This window comes from Alosa sapidissima, chromosome 11, assembly GCF_018492685.1.
Source record: "Alosa sapidissima isolate fAloSap1 chromosome 11, fAloSap1.pri, whole genome shotgun sequence".
Lineage (NCBI taxonomy): Eukaryota > Metazoa > Chordata > Actinopteri > Clupeiformes > Clupeidae > Alosa > Alosa sapidissima.
Window position 1 is genome coordinate 2,791,622 of NC_055967.1, and position 22,267 is coordinate 2,813,888.

The 22,267-nt window shown below is 40.8% G+C and overlaps 1 protein-coding gene and 1 long non-coding RNA gene across 8 annotated transcripts in view; one reads left to right on the forward strand and one right to left on the reverse strand.

Moving 5' to 3' along the window:
- Window positions 1-11,547, reverse strand: part of slc25a18 (solute carrier family 25 member 18) — a 32,127-nt gene extending 20,580 nt beyond the window's left edge. For 2 of the 7 annotated variants that reach the window (XM_042108845.1, XM_042108851.1), the window contains exons 1-5: window positions 10,966-11,547; window positions 10,647-10,831; window positions 10,291-10,367; window positions 9,707-9,855; window positions 9,447-9,569 (exon numbers count right to left, since the gene is read on the reverse strand). In XM_042108845.1, coding sequence (XP_041964779.1) covers window positions 9,447-9,569; window positions 9,707-9,726 — 143 coding nt within the window. In that variant the 5' untranslated portion in view covers window positions 9,727-9,855; window positions 10,291-10,367; window positions 10,647-10,831; window positions 10,966-11,547. The other 5 variants (XM_042108847.1, XM_042108850.1, XM_042108848.1 and 2 more) reach the window with 5 other exon arrangements.
- Window positions 11,548-13,318: 1,771 nt separating this feature from the next.
- LOC121723335 lies at window positions 13,319-14,209 on the forward strand. The gene is made up of 2 exons (XR_006034919.1): window positions 13,319-13,604; window positions 13,948-14,209. It is a non-coding gene; the product is annotated as an uncharacterized LOC121723335 (long non-coding RNA).
- Window positions 14,210-22,267: the final 8,058 nt, after the last annotated feature.

Genomic DNA, 22,267 nt, shown 5'->3' on the forward strand with positions numbered 1-22,267 from the left:
ATGCCTTCCAAGTATGCACAATGTCTCTGGGCAGCCACAATGTCTCCGGGCAACCTTGCCCAATCATGAAATCCTTGCTCTGCCATGGTATAGTATGGACTTACGAACTGAAATGGTATGGAGAACATTAGCTATTTATTGCTGACGTAGTACAGTTATTTTCACATTGATGGTATTCAAATTAAATTTTTCATTATTGTTAAATATCATGATGGGAGAGTTTTTATTAAAAATGTCACAAGTATGCAAATGCATATGTTTACGGGCATTTAGGTTTTACTGTGTTGTTTTGTTGTAAAGACATGCAAGGCATTCTGGGCCGTAATGAACAGTGGTCGGCAGCACTCCATAGGCTACGTATTAATATGAATAGGTGTTTCTGTAAACCTAGGGACAATAAACAGCTATCTCTGTTACAAAAACGAGCTGGTAATCGCTCATTGAAGAGGGAACTATGATAAAAAGATTGTTTTCCTAAAAGCATGGAGTTGACAAAAGAATAAGCAAGCAATGTCACGTTAATGTTAAATAGCCTACATCTGAACGCTAGGTGGCAACGTTGTATTACATTTCACTAGTGTACTTGAAATACGTGTGAGCTTCACAAGTAAGGAAGGTGCAAATATTATGTAATTTATCATGGGAAATTATTGGAAATGTTATTTCTTGTTTATTCTAATTGCAAACCACACATTCATCCATTCGTAATCACACGTACACTTTTAATACCTTGAAAAGACTCTCATTTCGTTTATTTGATGTTGCCTAGCAACACAGCGTTCAGAGCAAAGATTCTAGAACAGAGCTTCAGAGAGACACGTTTTGAGTTTGTGGCCAAGTACCTAAAATATCGGTTTCCATGTGTATGTGCTGGATGGTGTGCTTCCTTTATGAAAGTAAGTGTTTTATAGAGTTACAGACATATTGAGTCATGTTGTAGTGGTCCACATAAATGTGCCCCTTCTGTTATTAGAATGCTAAGCAGAGATTTAACATCATTCATTTCTTGTGTGGCTAGAAGCTAGCTAGCTATGTCATAGGGAGGAGATGTTGCTGTAACGTTATGGGATTTATGTTGTTTAGCGTAATGCCATGGTCATTTGATATGAGATGCTTGTACTCGTAACTTCGTCACTCGTAACTTTAGGACTCCTATTTTGTTTTACTAAGAGTAATTCAGGAAGCATTTTAGCCCTAAAAGTAGCGCCTGAGTCTGTGACAGCTTAAGCGAGGACTCCTAATAAGACCGATTCACAAACAATGTTTTGTGGTGGCATTTCACGTCACAATGTTTTGAAATGCGTCTAACAATCGCGAGGGAACAATTTTGCATTGTAGGCAGGGTAGGAATTTCACGGCGGCTACGACGGCCCTTGCGTTGGCCGTGAGGCCCCTTTGAAAATCAGAGGTTTACAGGCCACGGTGGCCTTGGTGCCCCCTTCTTTCAATATTCTGCTTTGCGTCCTACTAATAGCGATTTTTATTTAGCCTGTGGCCTGTCAAAATAATCTTAGCATTCACAGCGCAAATTAATGTAGTCTTTTACGCAGTGGAGAAAGTGACATCGCAAGAAAGTGCGTCCAAATTCACCCATTCTTCTCAGTTGAACTACTCGCGAAGTAGCCTATTCATCACACAGACATCACACGTATCACATGAAAGAGCTTTTTCTCAGCTTTTAAACGATGTTAGCCGATAATTGCTGTGTTGAACGGTTCGCGAGAAAAGTAAATAATATAATTCAATTTGATCATACATTCTACTGAAGGTTTTATTGCGTCCCATGATCTCCATACCCATTCATTTTGGTGTAATACTTTACGAACCCTTCTTTTAACACATGACAACCCAGATATCAGAATAAACAGGAGACCTTACCGAACACAAAGGTGTAAAGCAGTCCCCTGTACAGTTAGCCGTTCCAGAGTAATCCAGTTTTGAATTTGCAGTAAAGTTCGACATACATGGATGTCTCCAAATTTGGGCTTTAAGTTTTAAATGTGTTTAAATTGTTCCACATGATTTCATAACGGGCCAAATACAAAATAAATGTTACAAATATCGCCTATATATTGGTAAATCAGAGGACAGCTGACTAAGAGTTTGTAAAAGTAGCCTTAATGATCACAAAATGCTAAGCATGCATCTAGACTATTTGAGTTTCTTAAAGCTGAGCTGTGCTTAAATTGTTCAATACATGATTTCATAACAGGCCAAATATAAAATAAATGTTATATATAGCCTAGATATCTGTAAATATTAGATAGTCAGATGATTTACAGTTCTATGTAATATGTCATGTTTTCATTTCATGTTTTTGTAATGTTTCATACAGTGATGCAGGTCTACTGCAGTGAATAGGCTAAATACAACTTTGATCATTTTTATAGCCTACTACTAATAGTTAACTTTGGCCTTTGTGCCCCCCACCAAATATGCCCAACTGAAGGCCAAGTGGCCTTGCCCCCAGAATGGTGAAATTCCAAGCCTGATTTGTAGGCATAACTAAGGGATGCAGTAACACCACCAACAACAACCAAAACTAGCCTACTCATTCATTGTGAATCAAATTACTTTCCAGTAGGCTTTAATGTCATGCAAAAAGTACAACCAAAGCTGAGCTTGATCAACTAGAACGTCTAAAGAACCAGAACTTGAGTGTAGTTTTTTGCTGGGTCCCAGGCCATGTTGGTCTGAGGGGAAATGAGAAAGCGGACAGTGCTGCTAAGCAAGCCCTCAATGAAGAAGTCACAGAATGTCAAATCCCTGCCCCAGACCATAAACCTATACTGAACTCTTACATCTCAGATAAGTGGCAATCTGGGATTAATGTACCAACAACAAGCAAGGAATGTGAATTTTGGCACATTTTCATGATCCACTGGGTCGTTATGGGCCACACAAAATACAGTGTTGCTAAAATTACTCCTATTGTGGCTATTAGAGACATGCGTTCATGAGTATCCAGCTACATTCAATGAGTTAAGTAAAATACATTCACACACACAAAAAAACCATCACTAATGTTGTGGATACATCAATAGGCTCTCAAAACAATCCCAAACAGACATAAGGTTATTTGTCAAATAAACCAGTAAAACAGAATTAGGGGATGGAATATATAACATTCACACTCATAGCTCATATTTTTAAAATAAATCAGTGATTTTGTGAATGCTACTTATATTTAGTTCATATTTGAGAGTGAGGGGCTGCAACCACATAGCCCAGGCTGCCGATGTGTTTCGAAGGTGCAGCAAATGAACTTCAAAAACAATATGCTACAAATAAGGAAATTTCAGACATGGCTGAACTGCATCTGTGTCCACCCCTCGCAGGCCAGGCACAAGCAGCTGACCATGAATGAACAATGTTGGAGAGTGCTGCATGTCCTTTTGGCACTCCCTGAACTCAGCGAGCACCCTGGGATGGGTGACCCCTCAGGAAGATGGTTTCCACAGACGCCTCATGGATGGAGTGCTGTGTTCAAGGGTCACACAGGATCAGTGATCTGTTATCACTCCATGGCATTTATTTGCCTAGTGCGCAGAACATTGGTTCAGACTTAGTGAGAGGCCACCTATGCCAGTCGGAGTGGGGGTTGATTTTGTGTTCAGTAAACCATATTTGGTTTGATCTGGACGTTTGTTTTTGTTCATTGACCTGATGAATGATCCAATCGTGACCATCAGTGTCTTGGCAGAGATTGACAGATTTCTTTTGAAAATGTTCATGTTTTTCTTGATGTTCATGATACCATACACCTTAATTAGATGCCCAAGGCCTTTGGGAATAAAAGCAGCCCCACAATAGCACAGCCCCTCCTCCATAATTCTCATTAGGTATGGGGTTCTTTGCAGTATAGTCATTCTTCTATACACCAAACAAACCTAAAGTGTTTCTGGCCAAAGAGCACAATTTTCATTTCATCTGAAGATTTTTTGGGGGACTTTGTCATCCCAAGATGATACTTTTGTCTGTAACTCTCCAATAGTGGTTCTTAAGGATATTTTGCTATCTTACCATCCTCCATACTGTACGTGGGGGCAAGATAACCATGGGTCTTTTTCCAGTATAAGTATGAGTACTCTTTTGATCCTGTGAGGGAAATTTGGTCTCTGCATTTATCCCAATCCGTGAATTAGTGAAACACACTCAGCACACAGTGAGCACGCAGTGAGCTGCCTGCAACAACAGCGGCGCTCGGGAGCAGTGAGGGGTTAGGTACCTTGCTGTCCAAAGCACTAACCAGTAGGCCACGGCTGCCCCCTCCAAGCATGTTTGTCACACTTCCAGATGATTAGAACCTTTTAATAATTGTTTGAACTGTATATAGGCATTTTAACAAAGTACATAGTTGTCATAGACATTCTCTGACTTACAAATGTCAAAACACTTTCTTTTTATTTAAATGTAATGTAGTTCTCTTGTCTTTCCGATGTTGAAATGACTAGAGGATGTAGCCTCTGTGACTTTATTTTCATACCATAGTGAAAAAGAAAGTCATGAACTACTTTTGAAAGTTCACAGACACTCTGATTAACTTAAAGGTTGTATCAGCGACTGCAGGCCCCAAAAAGGTCCAAATATAAATGATCACATTCATCTAATCTAAACGATCCCCTAGCTGTCTGCCCCATAAGCAGGCCGTCAAAAAATGCGTCTCTGTAGGCAGCCTAGGCTCCGAGATCAGTACACAAAAACAATTGCTACCAACAAGGGTTGGCAACCCACTCAAAGGCAAAATAAAATGTTTCAACCAATAACCGACGAGATGCGCGTTTAAGAGAGTTTTAATTGCACAGGAGGAAGGTGGAGTACTAATGGGTGGAGATGTTGTATGTCCAATGTTAATTTTCTCGTGAACCGTTTATCACAGCACCTTCCCTCTTTCTTGTGACAGCTGTGTGATTTATTTGAGATAAGTATTCCATGAGCAACTCAACAGAGAATAATGAATGTGAATCTAGATGCATATTATTACTATACTGTATATTTTTAGGGGGGCTTTTGATCATCTCAAAATAGGCCTAAAAACGTCCCTGCTAGAGCAGTTTTTTGAAGCTAACGGAATTGATGACGGAGAGAAGCAGAGAGCTATACTCATCAGCATGGTGGGAGCAGCCACATACAAGCTCATAAGGAACCTGGTGAGTCCAGATAAGCCCAGCTCGAAAACATACAGTCAATTAAAAACTTTAATGAAAGAGCACTTCAACCCGAAATCGTACAAAGATATAAATTTGACTCGCACTCCCGCGAGCCTACGGAGACCGTCAGTGCATACGTAGCAGAATTGAGATGATTAGCACATGATTGTAACTACGGTACTACACTGGAACATATGTTAAGAGCCCGACTTGTGTGCGGTATTAATGAGTCAGATTTGACTTTTGAGAAAGCGTTCAAAATTGCAGTAGCTGCAGAAGCTGCTAGCAAAAATGTTCAAGACACAGTCAGCATAAGGCACCGTTAGCATGCAACAGCATGAAGACGGAGGGAACACTGAAAAAGGAGGGAGAATGGAAAAAGAGAGATAAAGAATGCTAGCCGAGTGCAAATGTAAGGAGGCAAAGTGTCACTGTTGCGGGAAAGTATAGCTAAGGCTCGCCAAAATAGAAATAAAGAAGGTGCATGCCCCAGTGAAAAAAAAGCATACAGAGCAGAGCGGCGTTCACGTCTACATCGATCACATAATGCAGACTGTGAAAGGCAGGATGGTGATAGATCTGAAGAGGAAGCATTCACATTAGCCTGCACGAAAATGGAGACATCAATTCAGAGAATAAAACTGTTTGAAGTGACTATGGAAGTGAATAAGAAGACAGTACATTTTGAAATTGATACAGGATGTAGTGTAAGCATAATGAATGAGATGAAGTTCAAGGAGATGTGAAATGAAAAGCAATGCCCTCAAATAAAACAAACTAAACTTTTACTTAAGTCATACACAGGGGAGAAATAGTAGTGGGGGTAGCCAAAGTGGAAGTCAACTATGAGCGGCAGGTGAAGACATTGCCCCTAGTGGTGGTTAAAGGTACAGGACCTAGGGGGGCGCTGTGGCACAACAGGCTACAGCGTTCATACCATATACGGGTCCAAGTGCTCACTGGGACCCAGGTTCGAATCCGACCTGCGATCTTGTCCCGGTCCCACCCCATCTCTCTCTCCCACTAATTTCCTGTCTCACTCTTCACTGTCCTATACCTTCCTTAAGCCATGAGGGCAAAAGTAGAAGAGGAGATAGATAGGCTGCTGAAGGAGGACATTATGGCTCCCGTTAAATATGCTGAGTGGGCCGCACCCATAGTTCCTGTCTTAAAGCCAAATGGTTCGATCAGAATATGCGGAGATTACAAACTAACAGTTAACAGTGCCTCGTCACTAGAGCAATACCCTTTTCCCCGTGTCAAAGACCTGTTTAATACTCTGTCAGGAGGGAAACAGTTTTCCAAGCTCAATTTAAGCCACGCCTATCAACAGATTGTAATGGATGATGCTTCAAAGAAATACCTAACAATAAACACACACCGAGGTCTGTTCACCTACAATAGCCTACCTCGGAGTTTCATCAGCTCCCGCCATTTTCCTGAGAACGATGGAAAACCCATTACAAGGCCTTCCAAGAGTAGCTGTGTACTTAGACGACATTATTCTGACTGGGAGAGATGAAGCCGAACATCTGAGCACGCTGGATGAGGTACTTAGGCGACTGAAAGACACTGGTCTGCGACTTAACAGAAGCAAATGCGCATTTCTGCAAAATGAGGTTGAATACCTAGGTCATGAAGTGCATACCGCATATCTGGGTCTGTTGAATTACTATAAGTTCCTCCCTAGTCTCGCTTAGCCCCGTTACACAAGCTCCTGAGGAAAGATGTTTCTTGGGCCTGAAACAATGAGAAGGAAGAAGCTTTTCAGAACTCAAAACAGTTGCTGAAGTCAGCTAAAGCCTTTAGGCTTCATGTCATGCACGCTAGCACCAGCAGAGAAGCGCTACTCACAGCTCAATAAGGATGGGTTAGCTATCATTTTCGGGATCAAAAGTATTCACAAATACATCTACGGATGAACATTCACAATCAGCACTGACCACAAACCACTGATATCACTCTTTCACAAGAAAAAGCCAGTGCCACAGATGGGGTCACCGAGAGTGCTGAGGTGGGCAACACTCTTAAGAGCTTATGAGTACAAAATCATATACAAATCTAGGAAGGAACATGCAAATGCAGACGCACTGAGCAGGTTGCCACTGCCACAAACAGGGGAAGAGGACGACACAGACCAGGTCCTCATGTTGGAGGTCATGGAGGACCCGCCAATCACGACAACACAGGTTAGACAGTGGACAGCTAAGGACGAAACACTCTCCCAAGTGCAAGTCTAGGTGTCTGAAAGGATGGCCAAGAGAGGTGGATACAATGTACAAACCCTACAGTCAGAGAAGACTGGAGCTGAGTGTGAAAGATGGGTGTGTGCTCTGGGGGGCGAGAGTGGTCGTTCCGCAGAGGGGTAGGAAAGCCATTTTAAAACAGTTACACCACACACACCCAGGTATATCTAGAATGAAGGGCTTAGCACGTTCATACGTTTAGTGGTCAGGGATGGACTCCGAAATTGAGAAGGAAGTACAGTCCTGCCATACATGTCAGGAAAGCAGAAATCCTCCAGCAGGAGCGCCGCTACACCCATGGGAGTGGCCGGAGACACCCTGGAGCAGACTGCAGGAGCGGAGCCTACCAGTCTTCAGGTTCCAGAACCAGTATTGGAGGCCCTGGCTGCAGACTCTGCCGTCACTACTTCGGTCAGAGAGAGAATGGCTGCTCCTGAGACAGCCCAAGCACACCCTTCAGCCGTTGAACAGCCAGATGCAGGAGTAGATCCACTACCTGTGCTGCGCCGTTTACCTGAAAGACTACCTCAAGTCAGAGCAAGTCTGCCCAGTCTACCCACCTTCCTAGTTAGTTTTTTTTAACTCTGTTCAAGGAGTAAAATTAAAAATAGAAAAAAAAGAGAAACATGTGAGAGTTGCCAGAATGTGTATGTGTTGACTGTTCAACACTGAGATCAGACAGTCTAGGAATGTTTACTGTTGATTTAGTTTTTTTTTCTGTGTTAACAGGATTAAATACAATGTCACCCTTACAGTACAATTGAGAGTAGTTTGGGAAACACATGATGTTTAATCACTGGAGTAGTTTTTCTCTTAACTCATTGAATGCCAAGCTGTTTTCGGAAGCTTTGTCCTAGAGTGCCAGCAATCTAGACCATTGTTGATGATTTTTGTACAGCCACAGCATATTCTGTGTTATAGCTATGAACACATACAATAGCTCTCAGTGGGTGCAAACTGTGTATTTCTACACGCCTCTGTTCCTGAGAAATTCCAAGCTAAACAGTGGCTAGTTTTCATCAAAATCGCTGTTTTTTTCTAGAAATGGAGATGTAACGTCTTTCATGAAATATGAAGTGTTGCCTGTAAACTTTCCGGGAAGTGATCAGCGAGACCTGGCGAGACTGCCACCTAGTGATAGACCCACGAAAATGGCCTGGTTTTGACCTGACGTGCATGCGTCACTGATTCGACCCAAAGCGGCAACTGAGTTATGATAAAATGTCCAGATTGTGCGTTTTCATGAGTTTTCGATCGTCATATATTTCATTTCCATTCATCACAGAGTTCCCAAAATCACATATAAGGTGTGTTAGAGTGTCTAGTTTCGTAATTTAAAAAAAAGGCTAAAAACTTAATATTACGTTTTTGGCACTCAGCGCATGGGAAGGAAAAACCTAATATTACATTTTTGGCACTAAATGAGTTAAGGGGGGTGGGATGTGGTATCCTGATATTTATGTTAAACTTACCTGCAGTACCACCCCACACCACAAGATGTGCAGTTGACCTTCAGGGTCATTTGGTATAATGAGTTAACGAAAACACTAGATAGAGAAAGTGATAACCTGCTGTATGGATGCTCTGTTACGTCCGTAATGAAATAAATAACAAGTAAGATTATTGTGAGTGATTCAGTCCCCTCCCCCACACACACACACACCTGTCACCTTCAGAGACGTGTTAGTGACAGATGCTGGCACCAATGAGTTTTAGCCTCCTTGCTAGCACGCCTGCCTCCCAGTCCAAGGTGCAATAAGTTGACGGACTCAAGCCCAGGTAAGTTACTATGAGCACTCTTTATAGCCCTTCTGTCAATCTGCAAGTTTCATTTTTGTGTTATCACTGTGCCTGAACCTATCTTTGTGAAGTATACAATTACAACTTTTCATCAGGTCTCCAACCTCAAGGTTCACTAACACACAGACTCTAGCAACTGGCTACTAATAGCCAAATAAACTACATACACAAATTGAAACTCGACATGGCAGAAATCCCTCATTTGTCTCTCCTCCATCAAAGAGGAATATGCAGTGGAAGTGATACTCACATCCCACTATAGATACGGGCCCCCTGCTGGTTTTGGAGGCGAGTCTTGGCAAGATCAATAGGAAAAACACAGGTCACGCCCACTAGACCTGCCACTCCCCCATTAATCAGCTTAGCAGGAAGGCTGAAAGACACAGCAAACACAAGCACATGGACACGCACATCCAGTCATGTAATGGGTCACACCAACATATATGCAAGCATGCACAAGTGGATGTATTCACAGATACAACAATAAAACATTGATGCAAGGAGAGTTACCTGACTTTATGGTCAGTCATTTTCACAAAGAGTATCCAGTGGTCTCTTCTTTTGCTTTTGGATTCACAATTGCAATTTTCTCAACCCAGTATTCCTCACACAGACGTTTAATTCAAAGTGTCACCACCTAGGCCCACTTGCCCCTAGAACTGGCAAAATAACAACAAAACTTAATAACCAGACCCAAAAGGTACACTTTGTCAAAATCAACCAGCTACCTCTTTGATGACAGTCAAACAGCACAAACCTGGAGCATTGTCTGGTCTGTGTGCTGCATTATACTGTAAATTAGAGTAAAGGTCATACTGCTATGGATAAGAAAATTAAAAGTCACACACAAGGAATGGTCTCTCATCTGTGGGTCCCATATTTTAAAATATACTATATTATGTTAATGCATGATAAAAATGCAATATGATTATACATGTATAAAATCACATAATTGACTAAGAAATAAAATTCAGAACTGTTTGTTTCCCCTTAAGTGTTGTTGGAAGTGTGATTTGTCTCTAACAGAGAGGACATCTCAACCTTTAAAGACTCTCTAATCTGGTAGCTAAAAGGGTTAAGACCTCTTCAATTACCTTGAAGGAGCAAGCTGAAAGATGAGGGGCTTATCAGCTCCCATTCACTGCCTTTGACATCCACCATCAAAACATGTCTGTAAAAGTATTCCATTATTTGTTAAATAATTAATAACACATACAATGGTTTACAATAATTTATCATCTAGTATTTCTGAAAGTTTTAATGTTATTTGATGGAAGTATATCTTACAGTCAACACTATCTGCTTTGAGTTGAGTGTTTATTATGTTGCTTTTGAATTTCCTTTTGATTATCTTCTCCACTTTTCTCAATTTCTAAGCACTCAGCCTATATTTACCATCTGTCTATTTTTATCTCTGGTAAACCATTGCAATCATTTTGATATTGCTCACCATTTTCTTGTCTTAATGTATGTACCTCAACCTCTTTTCCTCTTCTGCATCCTCTTCTATTTCGCTAATCCTCTCTCCACTCCTCTCACTCTTTCTTTCTGGTGCCCAGTCACATTCTGCACATGCCTTTCACTGAGCCTCTCTTTGAAATCTTCTTTCAGCTCTGCTCCATTCACAGCCATCCACTGCCAAAACACAGACAATGCTGTCTATCCTACTCCATCTACTAATTTGTAACTTCTCAAATTACATGAGAGGATTCATGTAGCATAGTTCACATGCTAACAATGTCAATGTAAAAAGCACATCATCTACTTACCCTTTTGTATAGCTCACAAAATGGATGTAGCTGTCCACTTTCCCTTCATTTCAACAATGTGTGCAGCAACCGTAGTCAAGCGAAAGCAATCTGCGAGAGCCAGCCGCCACTCAGGGGCCATTGCATAAACACCAGTATTGTCCTTCTGCTAAGTCCCTCCCTCTTGTGGTGACTCCTAGTGACACAGCTACAGCAACAGAGCTTTACACTAACCAAACGTTATATCCACACACTGCCCACATTATTGTCATTTGCTGCTCTTATGAAAAACATACAAAATGTATTGTGTGTTATCAGTAGCATGTGGAAGGAAAGTTTCTTCAAAACTCCAGAACCAGAAGAGATCTCAACTAATTCAAAGTATATGCAAAACAGGATGAAATGTGTGATGCAAAGAATAAGATGTACAAACATTTCATCCTAAACTTTGCATACACTTTCTTGGCTACTGTTTTATGACACAAACTACTTTGTATTAAAATGTTGAAGATGCTTTGTTGGAAGTTTTGTCCAAAGCGACACACAATAATAGCAATAAACATTTACATTGAAAATTAACAGTTAAAAGTAGTCACAGAGCTTACAAAAATACTACTAATAGTAATAGTAAAAGTTTTTTGTACCTTAAAATAATGTTTCCAAAATTGTTTCCGTGGTTCATCAACTCGTAACAGGGTGAACGGCACTTCTGCATTCGCTTCGCGGCCCTCTATCGGCTATAACTGCACTATGTAAGTTTGCCAGATCGGGTAGCGGATCTGTAGTTCGATGGAATGAAACATAAGAAACTACAAATTTGACTTGCATGATGTCGCAATACATGCAATTTCATAAAATCTTGCAACATATTCTACCTTGTCTATGGACATTGTTATTTGCAAAGCCGTTGCAGGATAAACAAATAGCGTGCGTGCGACAGAGGAAAAGTTCTTTGGTGTTGCTTTAATAGAATAATAACAATAGCAAATCATCATAATAACCATAAACATATACAATCCATGACTCTGTAATCTATAATAATATTAATAAACATAATAATAATAACTAGAAATGCAATTCCAAGGAATTACCAGTGCATGAAAATGCAAAAGTTGTGATATAAAATATCATGTATAGTTAAAATAGATGGTTACTACGGTGATGCTAGGATAGACATGGTGGTTGCATAGCTTAATAAAAGTTGATAGTTTAAAAGTAGACCGTTTAAAAGTTGTTGATAGACAGCTAGTTTAATAGATAAATGGTTTAATGGTAGTTTAAAAGTAGACTGTTTAAAAGTTGAATGTATAGTTTAAAAGTTGTTGATAGACAGCTAGTTTAATAGATAGATAGTTTAATGATAGTTTACAAGTAGACCGTTTAAAAGTTGAATGTAGATAGTTTAAGAGTAGACTGTTTAAAAGTTGAATGTAAATAGTTTAAAAGTTGTTGACAGACTGAAAGTTTAATGAATGTTGATATTCAAATAGTTTAAAGGCACAATGTGTCTTTTTTGTGAACTTTTGAAGTGTAATGCATTCAAAAATCAACTATACATATCAATAGAATGTAAAGAAATAACACTACTGACATTTTCGAATCGAAGAATATGTATAGCATTGCAGAGATCTCCTCCAGAATTAGCGTGCTAACTGACTAGCCCCGGGTCGTCCAGTCTTGCAATACCAGTTCATGTCTGAGGTGGCGACAGGGAGTAACATACCGGCCAAACCGTCTTCAGTGCAGCCCAGAGCAGTCGAGAAAGAGACAACGCAATTACGCACGCTCTGCTCCCACCCCCTCCTGCTCCTCCCCTCCCCCACGGAGTTCAAGTTCTACAGTGAAGTGTACTGCAAGAATGGCCGAAAGTTCTAGGAAGAGACCGAAGAGACCTCCATCGCCTCCAGCTAAAAAAAACTCGAACTGAGGCGAAAAGAATATCAGATGGGAAGCAAGCAAATACACGTTAATCTAGGGAGTGCTTTCCACTGATGGAGACAGCTTGGATAGCAAGGAGATGCAGTTCGATTCTGAACTTGCGACATTTCTTCTTGACTAGTAAGTAAACATCTGTTAAACATAATTCATAATTTTGATTAAGCAAAGGTGATATTGTAGAATTAGCTCTCGAGCCACTAGGTAATGTTTGTCAGCTGTAGATCGCGGTAAATTGACTTTGTTCGACCGCCATTGCTAACGTTACCAACCTAGCGATAGCGTCCTTGCTGCATATGCTAAGCAGTTTGCCAAATACTATTATTTGTACGTGACCAAGTTTTGTGTCCTACACAATACATAGAGTGTAATGTTCCAATATGCAATAAATACATTTTGATATTGGTAAATGTTCACTGGCTTATGGTCTCGCTAACGAATTATGTTGGCAGCATAAGATACTAAAATTACAACTAATGCTAGCTCTACACGATTAGGATAACTTTCGGCTACGTTAGAATACTATCCTCTATCTCCGGTAACGTTATAAGTTGCTTAGATTGTGTCGGGCCTGTTGCAAAATAGCATCACCATTTTCCTTTGAAGCTCTTAAAACATGTCACAATATACCCATGTGTGTGTTTGTATCTGTTTTCACAGGATCAGAATTCCAGTCCAGTCCTCCCCTATGAAGGTGTAACGATTACATTGCTGTTGCCCAACAGGTAGGAAAATGTAATATCATCTAATTTCAGTAATGTGGCAAAATGCTTAGCTAATGCCCAGGTAGTAATTTGTTTCCTGCTGCAGAAGTTCCTAAAAAGTTGGTCAAGCAAACCCTGCTCCCCAGACAGATACCAGTGTTGCTGTTTCATAAGCTGTTTGTAATATTTAGAGGAATCTAGTCTTTGTAAGTTGGCTTTAAAAAACAGTAGAAACAGTGACTAGTGACAGAGTAGCTTTATGTTTAAGAACTAATTCCAGCAGTTTTCACAATCACAATGGGGTCCCAACCCCCAGATTAAGAGGTCCTGTCCTGCTCTGATTTGTTCATGTTCTTTCATTCAGATTGGTGTGTCAACAGGTTGAATTTCCTGCTGCAGATCACCTCTTCATTTCCTGTGGCTCATCAACATGAAGCCTGACTCGTTAGCCCAACTTCTTGCTGTTGAAGACTACTAAGGACTGTCCATGTGCCCAGCTGCTTCCCTCCTGTCTCATATAGTCCAAAAGTTACATTTCTATTCATGTTGTTGCACTTGGTAGATGTAAAGTTTATTCCTGTCTTGTAGTTTTATAATAAATACCAAGAATCAGGATTGGTGAAACATGGGTTGTGCCTGAAAGTGTTTTTTGATCAAGATTGGTATACTAACATCATGCTTTTCTCTCCTGTTCCTGACTTCTTAGAATCTATTTGTTGTTAAAGAGTTGTTTAAACTAATATGTAATTTCAAGTGGTAGCTTTGGCTCTTGACATTTGTCCCATAGTTTTAAATATGAACTCATAGCCTAAAGGTGCAAAGGAAAAGATGAACATACCATTTTAGTAATTAATTCAGGTATTCTTTATGTTACATGAAATGTAGCCACTGTGCTCTTAGAATGGGAAGTTTTATTGTTAGTTGTAGAGGATGATTGTGTAAGGAATAACGTTCTGTAAGGCAGTCATTATCATGGCATATCTCCCGACAGTGATGCAGCGCTGGCCGTGGCCTGCCGAGTTTCACTTTCCTTGACATTCTCTGGTTATACTTAGCAACGGTCCGGTATTAAAAATTATCAGACCGTAGGACATGGGAAGTCGGAGTGAATGGAGCATTCTACAGCATTATAAAGAGCCGTGTAATAAATGGTAATAATGATGACCTCTAATAGTAAACAGAACGATTGGCTGTAACCACTGACTACATGGAGCATTTTAGTTACTGGCTACGTAGCAAGAACACCTGTGTTGCTGCCAGACTCTCACGGTGACTGTTCTCCAAATGCCTCTGCTGGTCAGCGCACTCTCTGGCTGCTCTGACAGCTCGAGCCGTCCCTGTAGCCTACTGTTCTCTCCAGTTCTGGGACTGACACTAGACACCCAGGCCTTTTCTTCTTTGCCTGGCCCTTACGTTTGCCCACTCTTGTCTGACTCGATGCAGGGGGGATGTAATCTTCGTCGTCAGTCTCCACCCGAAAAAATACCTTATTACTATTTTCAGTTTTATCCATCCATACAATCGCTACTACACGCAGGCTAGGCCTAGCCTTTGCTAAGACTCGCTTGCCAAATGCCACTAGCAAATTTGTATTTATTTCTCAAATGTCTCATTACCAACAATACCAGTGTGAAAAGCAAAACGTTAATAAAAACTGTTATATGTAGTGATCGGGTAAGGGAAAGCCGCTTGAAGAAGACATTTTCCGAATTTAGGAGTTTTTTTTTTCTAGGCGGCGACCATAGACACAGAGACATTCTCTGATAGACACATAGGGATAGACAGTAGCGAAAACGGAGACGGGGGAGGGAGGAGGAGACATGGGCAATGTGCGTTTCGTCGTTTCTACGACTAGCAAATCATTGTTTTCCTACATGCTGCCCCCAACTGGATTGGCGTGTGGAGTGTGAATTAAATAAATCGACATCCTGAAGGATTGTGCCTTTAATGGCTGTGTATAGGTAGATATTTGACGATAACTAAAAGTTGGAATGGCTCTAATGTTTGCTAGCAGTTATGCTAACAATTTTAACTATGGTAACAATGTTAACCATATTAATTAGCTAATGTTTTCTATAAGTTTTGCTAACTATGCTAACGTGCTAACCATGCTACTTAGATAACTTAGCTAATGTTTTCTATGAGTTTTATTAAAAATGCTAACTATGTTAGCAATGCTTACATGCTAACTATGCTAACATGTTACTTAGCTAACTTAGCTAATGTTTTCTAGCAGTTTTGCTAAAAATGCTAACTATGCTAATATGCTAACTATGCTAACATGTTAACTATGCTAACAATGCTAACTAGCTACAGTGGGTAGGAGTCATAGTTGATGACAAGTGTTGACATAGTTGATGACAAGTTAAAAGTTGTTGATAGACAGCTAGTTTAATAGATAGATAGTTTAATGATAGTTTAAAAGTTGAATGTATATAGTTTAAAAGTTGAATCTAGATAGTTTAAAAGTTGTTGATAGACAGCTAGTTTAATAGATAGATAGTTTAATGATAGTTTAAAAGTAGACCGTTTAAAAGTTGAATGTAAAAAGTTCAGTAGTTTAATGGGTTAAATTGTTTAACAGTGGATTATTGTAGTGAGGACTTTTATTTTGAAACAGTTTTGGGCAGAGGAAACAGTTGAATAGAATGTGTAGTCTTAACTGACCCAGATTGTATGCTTAAAGCCTGAGGCTGCAGGTGGCCTGAACACCTGGCATAGGATTCTAATTGCTTAATGGCCGTATTATGATGTCACAATCGGCAATGTTAAGTCTATGGGGATTTTTAAAAAGTTTTTCTTTACTAGTTTAAAAAGTATAAAAGTTTCAAAGTTGAAAAGACATAGCAACCTGATCTGTTTGAAGCCCTACGTTACAAAGTTTGAATGAAGTTTCCTTATTTTTTTTTATTTTTTTTTCACAGAAAACACAACAACAAGAACACAAATGTGTGCACAAGCTCCATGTGCTTTTTAGTGTAGAACAGTTGGGGGAAGGGGAGAAATTATGCCAGGGTTAGGTTTTCTGCACAGCTAATGAATACAGACCATGTTTTATCAAATCTTTTATATGAACCACCCAGATCCGATCTTAACTTCTCTATTTGAAGGGCCATCATAACATCATGTACCCACTGCACAAATGAGGATGAGTAGCCCTCCATCTAAAAAGAATTAGCCTGCGGGCTAGAAGTGAGGAGAATGCAATAGCATTTGATTGGTATTTGTTAAGCTTATATTCTTCTGGAGTAACTCCAAATATTGCTATGTATGTCAATTGTTTTTTGCCAGATTTCTGTATATACCTCAAATATCGATGTCCAAAAGTTGTTTAGTGAGTTACATGACCAGAACATATGCCCCATAGTTGCTGGGGACTGATGACATCTACTGCAGCTAGAATCAGATGTGTGAAATATTTTTGCTGAATGAAGTTTCTAAGTTAAACTATTCAAGAGAAATTGCGTACGGAAAAAGTGGTAAGCGGAATAATAATAAGAAGTTGCTGCCTAGGAAGAACAGTACAGTGCATTTTCATGCACTGTAATAATAAACATAATAATAACAATAAATATAGCTGCAAGCAGCAATGAGGGGGCCAAGCAGATAGGCCGGAGTAACCATGGCAACGAAATGCTGCAATCAGACGTATGGCCATAAGCTGTCAAAGCAAGTTTCATGTCTAGCATTTCAAAAGTTACAAGGCAAAATGCATTTTTGCTAATTGCAGTGACCCTAGAGGTCAAAGGTCACAACATTTATTCGGCATTCAACTGATGGGGTCATGAGTCCATGTACCAAGTTTGGTTTTGATACATGCAACGATTGCTGAGATATGAGCTCACTTCCTGTTTGGCGGCTTCGCCACAAATTTCGATTGGATGTGACGGGCGAACGCTTCTATCAATTGTTACAGAAATAAATGAAGTGACAAGGCATGGTCTGAAGATGGTCTGTGCAAATTTTGGTGAAGATCAGATGAAATTTGTGACCTGTGCGAAATTGTTGGTGTTTTTGATCAAATCAAATATGGCGGCCGAATAAATTATATTGATGTGACAAGTTGCCCTCAGTTGACCTAAGGACCTTTCACAGTATTACCAGACACCACTAGTACAATTTAATTCTAAGCACAGCAGCAGCTACAGGCCAAAAGGCATGTTTGTGAATTACAGCGCCCCCTAAAGGTCAAAGGTCAAATTTCTTGAGGGTCCTCCTGATGGGGTCATGAGTCAATGTACCAAGTTTGGTTTTGATATATGCAAGGGTTGCTGAGATATGAGCTCACTTCCTGTTTGGCGGCTTCGCCGCAAATTTTGATTGGCTTTTACGGGCGAACGGTAATACTTCCGAAGACAAAAAGTGATAACTTTTGTGAGGCTTGGTCTGAAGATGATCTGTGTCAAATGACGTCATAGGGTGCGTTGAACTCGGCTTGGTCCAAGGATTCCAACAAAACCTGACTTTTGAAAATCGGACCAACAGGTCAAAAGTTACGTGCATGAACGCACGTCCAACTTTGGCCTGTTGGTGGCGCTAGAGGGTTCGAGTTGCCGACATGAAACTTGGTGACATGAATCATGGGACCGTCCCCAACCAGTGTGCCAAATTTCCCAACTTTTTACCATACGGTTCTATGGTAACTCCCATTGCATATAATAATAATAATAGGAAAACGTAGAAACACAATGAGGTCCTCGCAGCTTCGCTGCTTGGCCCACAATAATAGGAAAACGTAGAAACACAATGAGGTCCTCGCAGCTTCGCTGCTTGGCCCCCAACAAGTGGTGATTATCGGGGTCCAAACACATTGTAAAAAGTGCCCTGAAATGAAAATTTTCTCGATAAAACTTTTGTTGGGGAAGTAAATGTACTTAGTTACTGTCAACCCCTGTATTTTTACAATTACTCGCACATATGCAACTTGAAAATTTGCCAACTTTGTTTGTTTTTTTTTAAACAAAGAGGGAGCAAAGGGTCCGGGAGTGATTAGTCCAGCGTTTCTCAACCAGAAAGCCTTAAAGTTTAGTAGCATAACTCTTTACCGCTGGTTTTCATGTGCCACCACTATGCTTATTTCAGTCTTGCACGGCAGACAGCGAAAATATAAACCTATTGAGATTTGTAGATCTGTGGTAAATCAACGCAGTCTTATAGCCTCATGTGAAGCTCTCTGTTTAATTTTATTTAACTAACACATGCAAGTAAGTAACTGCAGTAGGGGTTAAGTCTTTCAGAGATGAGAGACGAACAAGAGATGAGTTCAGGAAGTGATGTCAAATGCATCATACCGGAAGTGCTCAATCTGTCGGCATGGGAATACTTTTGCTGTCTATGAGGATTACAGTTTTATGGAAAAAAACTACTCATTAGGTATCACCTTTTCAGCATAACTGTCAACATTGAGCATTGAAAATAAGGGAGATTTCCTGGGTTTCTCATCCAAAATACGGGAAAACATTTGTTTTTTGCTTCTATCCCTCTGCTGACAGAGGGATTCAGACTAAGACAAAATGTGACACTAACTAAACGAGGTGTGAGGCTAGGTCTAATGTAACTTTCTAATGTTACATTTGCTGACAGGGCTAGTCTAGCAACTCTCCGTTGGCTTGTGAGCTCGAAAAATTAAACTTCTATCAGGCCAATCAAATCGTGTATAGAGTCGTTAGGCGGGCTTAACATAATGATTGATGGCAGAGTTGCAACGGTTTGGCTTGAATTCCCTGCTACTTGAAAACAAAGAAGATGGATGTTGCTGTTGGCCAACAGTGTGACACGAGTTAAGCTTGTTTTAAATTGGCAAAAGTTTGAACTAGTCAACTAGCTCCGCTGGTGGGAAAACGCATGGGACTCAGCGCTGTCCTATTGCGTGCAGAGGGAATTTGAAAGACAACCGATTATCCCTTCCCTCGGACTGAGCAATGCAAACAGTGAGTGCCCAGACCCTACATTTTAATGTGGGTCTGGCTCGTCAGGCTAGGAGAATACCTAATTAGTTCACTCCTCCTACCTTTTAACACGAAACTCCCACTTTCCCCTGACCCTCCTCTGAATGCATATGCATGACACAGGAAAACTTAATTTGCCATTTTCAGCTCCTGCAACAGGCAATTTGCTGTTTTACCAAGTTTGGCCTGTTTGTAAATAGCTCGCATCAGTTAAGTCAGTCTTTGCGAACAATTAACGCCTGGAAACAGGCGCAAACGGCTTGATAAATCTAGCCCTCAGTGTCAGAGTGAAGATGTAAGGAGCAGAATATTATCATCATTTTGCTAATTTAAAAAAAGCTTAACTCGAGTCGCGATTCAGAGACCGCTGTTCGCCCGCAGCAGTATCCATCTTCCTTGTTTTCAAGTAGCAGGAAATTCAGGCGGAAATTCACCGTCGCCGACTCTATACACGATGTGATTGTCCGGATAGAAGTTTCATTTTTCCAGCTCGCAAGCCAACGGAGAGGTGCTAGACTACCCTGGCTGCAAATTACATTTGCTGCCATTAGGGTGCGTCTAGATTTCTAGGCTAGGAAACTTGTCGTTCTCTGTGTAACTCCCTCTCCTCTCCAAGCCTGCTTACTGTCATAGACAGTAAAAGAAATGGACACAGCGACCCCATAGACTTCGACAGAGACAAGTGAAGTCAATTAGAACCACTTTTCCAGTGATGGTTTATTATACTCTGCAGCCTCAAACTGAGTTTAACGACGTAGATGGGACGTGAGCAACTAGCTGTCTGAAAATTGCAACTCTTCTGGTAGCTACGCCGAGAGAAATCTGAATCAAGCGCAGATCTGTAAATAAACTAGAAAATGTAATTCCGAGGAATTACCAGTGCATGAAAATGCAAAACATATTAACATAAAATGGAAAACCTCGAGCTCTCCCGGATACAGCGTGTGACGTCATCCACACCACAATCGCAAGGCTTTAAACCCAACACACTGACGCCTTTTTTGTGATCTCTGGCGACTTCAATCACATAACACTGGATTCCACACTCACAAATTTTTACCAGTATGTTGACTGCCCTACAAGGAAAAACAGGACAATAGACCTCATGTATGCAAACGTGAGGGATGCATACAGTGCAAACCCCCTCCCTCCACTGAGAAAGTCAGACCACAACCTCATTCATCTCCAGCCAATGTACAAGCCCAAAGTACAGAGGCTACCAGTTGCCACACGCACCTTCAGGAAGTGGACACCCGAAGTGGATGAGGCTCTGAGAGACTGCTTCGAGTGTACTGACTGGAGTGTGTTACAGAATGGAGAGGACTTAGAGGAGGTCACACAGTGCACAACTGACTACCTGAACTTCTGCATGGACATTGTTGTTCCCACCAGAACTGTACGCTGCTTTCCCAACAACAAGCCTTGGATAACCAGCAATGTCAAGACCCTTCTTAACAGGAAAAAGATGGCGTTCAGAGAGGGGAACTCAAATTCAAGCTGAAGGAAGCTAAGGAGGATTACAGAAAGAAGGTGGAACAGAAGCTGCAGGAAAACAACTTGAAGGAGACATGGGACTGCATGAAGGTTATCACTGGCCTGAAGAAGAACAGCAGCTCTGTGGAGGGGGACCTGGACAGGGCGAACCAGTTGAACCACTTCTACAACAGGTTTGACTGCCCTGCTCCAGCTCCAATGGCGGTGGTCTGTCCACCATACTGTTGTTGCCAGCGTCCTCTTCTATGCAGTAGTATGTTGGGGAGGAAGCACAAGGAAGAAGGATGTGGGGTGAATTGACAGGCTGGTAAGGAAAGCTGGCTCTGTAGTTGGAGCTGAACTGGAGTGCATCACTTCACTATCTGACAAAAGGACCCTGAACAAACTGATCAACATCTTGGACAATGAGTGTCACCCACTCCACAGCACTATTGTTAAGCAGAAGAGCCTGATCAGCTGGAGACTTCGCTCACTGCCTTGCACAACTGACAGACTGAAAAAGTCATTTGTCCCCAGGGCCATTGAACTGTTCAATGCCTCACTTAAGGGAAGAGGAGAGATAGACTTTTCTGCATAGTCTGTCTGCCTCTTCACCCCCTCCATGTTTGGATACTGTCTGTCCACTAGCCACTTTTACCACTCTCTTTATGCCTCACTGTTTGCGTGCTATATTATCACATTAGCACATATGCATAACCCCCCCCCCCCCCCCCCTCCATGCCACAGCCGAACTGTGGCCACACTTATACATTTTCTTTAAATAGTTAAATATATAGATATATAGACTTTACTTTACTTTATTTCTGCATTGTTGCACTGTTGGACTTACTCATTTGCACTATCACCATGACCACTATCACCATTGCACTACCACCACTCATTCACACAGAGCACCTTAGAGCACCTTACCATACCTTACTATGCACAGAGAATCACAGGCTCAGTCCCTGCCTCAGTCATTGCAAGCGCCTCTGATTGATTAATCACCACTATGTGGATACTGTTTTTAGAATTGATTTAGATTAAGTGTTAGTTAGTATAATTTGTATTTTAGTATATTTAGCATATTCTTTATCTTCTACAGTCCTTATTGCTTAGTTGTGTTTTTATATTATATACTTTAATTACTCTTTCTGCTGTTAAAGAATGTGTTTGTGTTGTCTGTATGCTGCTGAGACCTTGAATTTCCCCTGGGGATCAATAAAGTATCTATCTATCTATCTATCTATCTAAAACAAACTT